The 5,845-nt window shown below is 31.8% G+C and overlaps 1 protein-coding gene across 1 annotated transcript in view; it reads right to left on the minus strand.

Moving 5' to 3' along the window:
- abcd3a (ATP-binding cassette, sub-family D (ALD), member 3a) overlaps positions 1-5,397 on the minus strand; it is a 12,678-nt gene extending 7,281 nt beyond the window's left edge. Inside the window, exons 1-7 of the mRNA XM_073830592.1 lie at positions 5,150-5,397; positions 4,186-4,219; positions 3,035-3,133; positions 1,159-1,247; positions 606-675; positions 265-362; positions 5-32 (exon numbers count right to left, since the gene is read on the minus strand). Of these exons, the coding sequence (XP_073686693.1) occupies positions 5-32; positions 265-362; positions 606-675; positions 1,159-1,247; positions 3,035-3,133; positions 4,186-4,219; positions 5,150-5,259 (528 nt within the window). The 5' untranslated portion in view covers positions 5,260-5,397. The remainder of the gene's footprint in view (positions 1-4; positions 33-264; positions 363-605; positions 676-1,158; positions 1,248-3,034; positions 3,134-4,185; positions 4,220-5,149) is intronic.
- Between the last annotated feature and the right edge of the window lie 448 nt (positions 5,398-5,845).

Here is a 5,845-nt window from a genome sequence, read left to right on the forward strand (position 1 = left end):
GTACATAATGGCCAGTTATTATTTTTTTAAGACTACAATTTTAAATTTAATCTCTTACATACGTGCAATTCTAAATATATTGATGCCTTAATAAAAAAAAAATTGAATAATACTTTTTCTTTTAACACAAAAGCATTTCTAATTTTATTATGCATCCATTTTAATAATTTTTATTTTAGTAGCAAAAAAATAGTGAAGTGAAATTCAACATTTTACATAAGAATATTTCAGTTGGAATAATGTCACGGCAGCGACAGGCCTTACTTCAGGTACTCGTCGTAGAGATGTTTGGTAAGCCTCACGCGAAAGCACAGCTTCAGTTCATTCAGGCCCAACTTCAGGAAGTTGTTCACCAGGGCGATCTGAAAGATTGAGAAACAACCATTTACAAATCCAAATGGTTTCATACCAACAAATTCAAACAATTCCTGAATGCTTATTGATGTTAAACAAATGTATTTAGCTTTAAAGATGTCACATATTAGTTAAGGTGGTTCTTCGGAAGCAGTTTTGATGTTAATTTCATAGATTAGACAGATAACATTCTCAGAACTCCTCTGACTATTAACTATAACTACCAACTTTATTAAAAAGCAGAGACTTACAACTGGCATGGCCGTGATAAAGTTGAATAAGTACTTCTTGAAACCTTTAGTGGACCGACCAATGATCGCACTGCAAACCACAACATGCACACAAACACATGCAGATATGGTCAGAGTTACAGACAAAAGGGAATGAACACGCATCCTGCTGGCCTGTCCTTCATGTGCATGAAAAAAATGAATGCAAATGATCACTGAGGAAGCACACACTCATAGTTATATTAACAATGCAGACCAGAGGAGATCTGAGAGGTGAGCGTGTGAGTAAACACAATGGACAGGTTCAATGATGTAAATCACATGACACATTAGTTTTCACAGCACATGAAGATACAGTAAATTACCCCAGGAATGACAGTCAGGTAGGAATAAAAGTGCCTCTTGAATAGTTTGATATCTCTGCTAATGATTCCACTGTCAAAGATTTCAAAAATACAATCAAATCACAATAAATCAATTCAATTTTTAACTATGTGCCTGTTGATTTTAAAAAAGTGTAACAGTGTTATATTTCATAGCACAAATAAATTTAAGATCTAGATCCATATGATACCTTTCAATCATAGTGCCGTTCTGAATCATCCAGACGTCGCAATAGGTCCGAGTCACAAGCATCACTGCGATCAGGAACAGGTACCATGTCTGTGACAAAAAAATGAATAAATCATGTTAAAAACAATAATGAGCTGAAATGCTTTACTTATTTTAGTAGATATACTTGGGTCAAAGACGTTAGGATGGCCACATCAAAATAATTTACAAAGTGATAGAAAGCACATTTGTGACCCTGGACCACAAAACCAGTCATAAGGTTAAATTTGACAAAACTGAGATTTATACATCATATGAAACCTCAATAAATAAGCTTTCTATTGATGTATGGTTTGTTAGGATAGGACAATATTTGGCTGAGATGCATCTATTTGAAATCAGAAATCTGAGGATGCAAAAAAATCAAAAAGACTGAGAAAATCACCTTTAAAGTTGTCCAAATTAGGTTCTTAACAATGCATATTACAAATCAAAAATTACATTTTGATATGTTTACAGTAGGAATTTTACAAAAAATCTTCATGGAACATGATCTTTACTTAATTTCTTAATGATTTTTGGCATAAAAGAAAAATCAAAAATTTTGACGCATGCAATGTATTTTTGGCTATTGCTACAAATATACCCCAGCGACTTAAGACTGGTTTTGTGGTCCAGGGTCACATTTAATGTAAGTAAACTGTCTACTTTTATGGTTTCAAATAGGTTTCGGAGAATAAAATGTTAAAATTGGGTTGAAATGTTGTTACAGTGTCATTCAGTATAACACAATATTTATGTAAAATTCAAACAACATGCTTATTCTGATTTGTACATATTAAAACATATAAAAGAAGAAAGAGCAGATTACATTTTATTGTGTTTTAAATTAGTAAAAAATGATTACTGACAAATTAGCAAAATCTAGGATAGTGACAATTTTTAAAATGTAAAATTACAACTAATTAGTATTTGGGGTTTTAATATGTCATAAATTGATTTTTGTAGTAAATATGCCTGACAATGTTGTTACATTGAATGACATTTTAGTAGGTGTCTTCTGTAAATTCTGTAAATCTGGAAAAATGCATATTTATTTTCTGCTCAAAAACAAAATTAAACAGAAACTTTTAAATTTTTTGTTGAAAACAAAAAACAATTTAAAGCAGTATTACACTTATTGTTTTTATACTTAACACACAAGCACATTATCTTTCAAAAGTTTGTAAGTTTGTATGTTTTAGAAAGAGGTTTCTTATGCTCACCAAAGCTGCAATTATTTGATCAAAAAATACAGTAAGAACATTAATATTGTGTTACTATTTTAAGTAGCTGGTTTATTTTTGAATAAGTGTTCAATTCAATTTAATTTAATTCTTTGATGACAAAGCTGAATTTTCAGCATCATTACTCCTGGCTTCAGTGTCACATGATCCTTTGGAAATCATTTTAATATGCTGATTTGATGCAAACCAAATGTTTCTAATTATTTTCAATGTTGAAACCAGCTGTGTTGCTTAATATTCTTGTGAAAACTGCTTTTTTCAGTGCTGAAGTTCAAAAGATGAAAGACTTTTTAAAAAGTTAAGAATAGCATTTATTTAAAGTGCAATTTTTGCAACAGTTTAAGTATTACTGTCGCTTTTAGATCAATTTAATGCATTGCTAAATAAAGAATATACATACATAAAAAATGTAGTTTATAAATGTATATTCAATGTTTCAGTAAAACAGTTATTTTAAATAGCAAAAATATACTTTTGTAATATTTACTGTATCTGCTTGATGAGCAGAAGAAAAACAATATTAAAAAACTTTTGACTAGTGTATATTTAAGGTAATTGACTATTTAAAAAAAGGGAAACCTCCACTAAAACTCGCATGAAACCAATTCTCACCTCTTTGCACAATAATCTCGGCACCATAATCCCAATGATCCGTGAGATCCGGACGAAAAAGAGCTTGTCCACCGCAGCTCTCTCTTTCTTGCCATCTTTCTGCGGGTTTTAAAACATAAAATGTGTTGAAATTCAAAGGCAACTCGTGAAATATAGTCTCACACAGCCACACTAAATATCAAGATACTATAGATACTTATATACTGTATATTACACTACCACTCAAAAGTTTTTGAACAGTAAGATTTTATATGTTTTTATAGATGTCTCCTTTGCTCACCAGTACAGCAAAAACAAGTACAATTTTGAAATGTTTTTACTATTTAAAATAACTGTTTTCTATTTGAATATATTTTAAATTGTAATTTATTCCTGTTATTTCAAAGCTGAATTTTTTAGCATGATTCCTCCAGTCACATGATCCTTCAGAAATTATTTTAATATTCTGATTTGCTGTTCAAAAAACATTTATCTTTATTATTATTCTGTTGAAAACAGCTGAGTAGAATTTATTCAGGTTTCTTTGATGAATAGAAAGTTCAGAACAGCATCTATCTAAAATAGAAATCTTTTGTACATTATAAATTAATTTAAAGCAACCTTACAAAAAAATAAAATAAATAAATAAATAAATAAATAAATAAATAATAATAATATTATATATATATATATATATATATATATATATATATATATATATATATATACTGACTTTAAATGGTAGTGTATAATCTTTGGATCTTTCTATTCATCAAAGAATCCTGAAAAGTACTTAACTGTTTTAAATATTGATAATAATAATAATAATAATAAATGTTTATTCAACAGCATATCAGCATATTAGAATGATTTCTGAAGGATCATGTGACACTAATGTCTGCAGTAATAATGCTGAAAATGTAGCTTTGAAATCACAAGAATAAATTACATTTTAAAATATATTCAATTAAAAAGTAGTTATTTTAAATAGTAAAAATATTTCACAGTATTACTGCTTTTGCAGTACTTTGAATCAAATAAATGCAGACTTGGTGAGCAGAAGAGACTTCTTTATAAAACATTAAAAATCTCACTGTTCAAAAACTTTTGACTGGTAGTGTACATTACATTAAAGCAACTTGCACTGCATTCAGGATATATATTTCTCTTACCTCACTGTTCAGATCATTCGCAGAGCCCTTTTTCCTGTTGACAATGATTAAATAAATCTATATCAATAATAATTACAATACATTCGATATGAAGCATCACATAAACATCACAGCTTTTCTGATAAAAGTGTGATGCTTGATACTGAATCGCAAATCAATAGAGTTCAAGGTGCAAGTATGAACCTTTCCTGACCTCACTCTTATATGTGACCCTGGACCACAAAACCAGTCTTAAGTCGCTGGGGTATATTTGTAGCAATAGCCAAAAATACATTGTATGGGTCAAAATTATTGATTTTTCTTTTATGCCAAAAATCATTAGGAAATTAAGTAAAGATCATGTTCCATTAAGATTTTTGGTAAAATTCCTACTATAAATATATCAAAATGTAATTTTTGATTAGTAATATGCATTGTTAAGAACTTAATTTGGACAACTTTAAAGGTGATTTTCTCAGTATTTAGATTTTTTTTGCACCCTCAGATTCCAGATTTTCAAATAGATGTATCTCGGCCAAATATTGTCCTATCCTAACAAACCATATATCAATAGAAAGCTTGTTTATTGAGCATTATATACATATATGTATACATCTCAGTTTTGTAAAATTTAACCTTATGACTGGTTTTGTGGTCCAGGGTCACATATATTAAAATTTTGAAAGCAAACTCTGGCAACATTTGTCCAATCAACACTGTGTTTAATGAAAGAGTCCATTGTTGGACAGTGAGACTGCAAGAAGCATAATCATGTTCATGTGAATATCAATGACTGTATTTCACTATAAGGTCATGATATAGAACGTGTCTCAAACCCTAGTGAGGTGCCTACCTAGACAAGACAGCTCATTAGGTTTTGACACAAGACTCATTTTGCTGTAGTTGAACCGGGGTCATTCTGACACTGAACTTTATTTGTGACCTGATTTTATGTATTAGATACTTCATGTGTGTTTTCACATACCTGTTCAGTGCTGCGGATCTTCGTCTCTGCTTTAGGAAGTATAAAACGAGTAGGATACCACCGGCTGCAGCGGAGTTCTTCGCTGTCAAGTACTTACTGACGGCCGCCATGTTTCCTACTGAGACGGCCCGGAGAACAGCGGTGTGTGTACGAGCGCCGCACACAAGCCCGGAAGAGACAGAGAAGAGAAGATTCCGTCCCTCTACCGGCTCCCGTACTCATGACCTCATCATCACACCATCGTCGTGGACCTGCTCTGTTCGTTAACCCTTTAGGAAACAGCGCGAACAGATACACGCTTTGTAAGGGATAATGTACAGGCAGCCGGTAGTTATCGCAGAAATAAGCCCCGACAGTGTGATCAGGACCCGACGCGAAGCGGAGGGTCTTGTATCACACTGAAGGGGCTTATTTCGCGATAACTACAGGCTGCCTGTACATTATCCCGCTTATTACACGGCTACTTGCCACATAAGGAAAAAAACTGGACATGAATATGAATTTGAAACCTTTTATTGGCATATTTGTTTTAAATTAACATTTTTATCCTTCCGCGAAACGATATAGTACCACGTGACTAACATTCAAACTATGTACGTTAGTAAGACAATTTAAATAGATTAATGTCGAAATTTTCCATTGTTAATTGTGGTTGTCCAGTGTTTGTCACAAGATGGCGCCAAACGGTAATCTTTG

This window comes from Garra rufa, chromosome 24, assembly GCF_049309525.1.
Source record: "Garra rufa chromosome 24, GarRuf1.0, whole genome shotgun sequence".
Classification (NCBI taxonomy): Eukaryota; Metazoa; Chordata; class Actinopteri; order Cypriniformes; family Cyprinidae; genus Garra; species Garra rufa.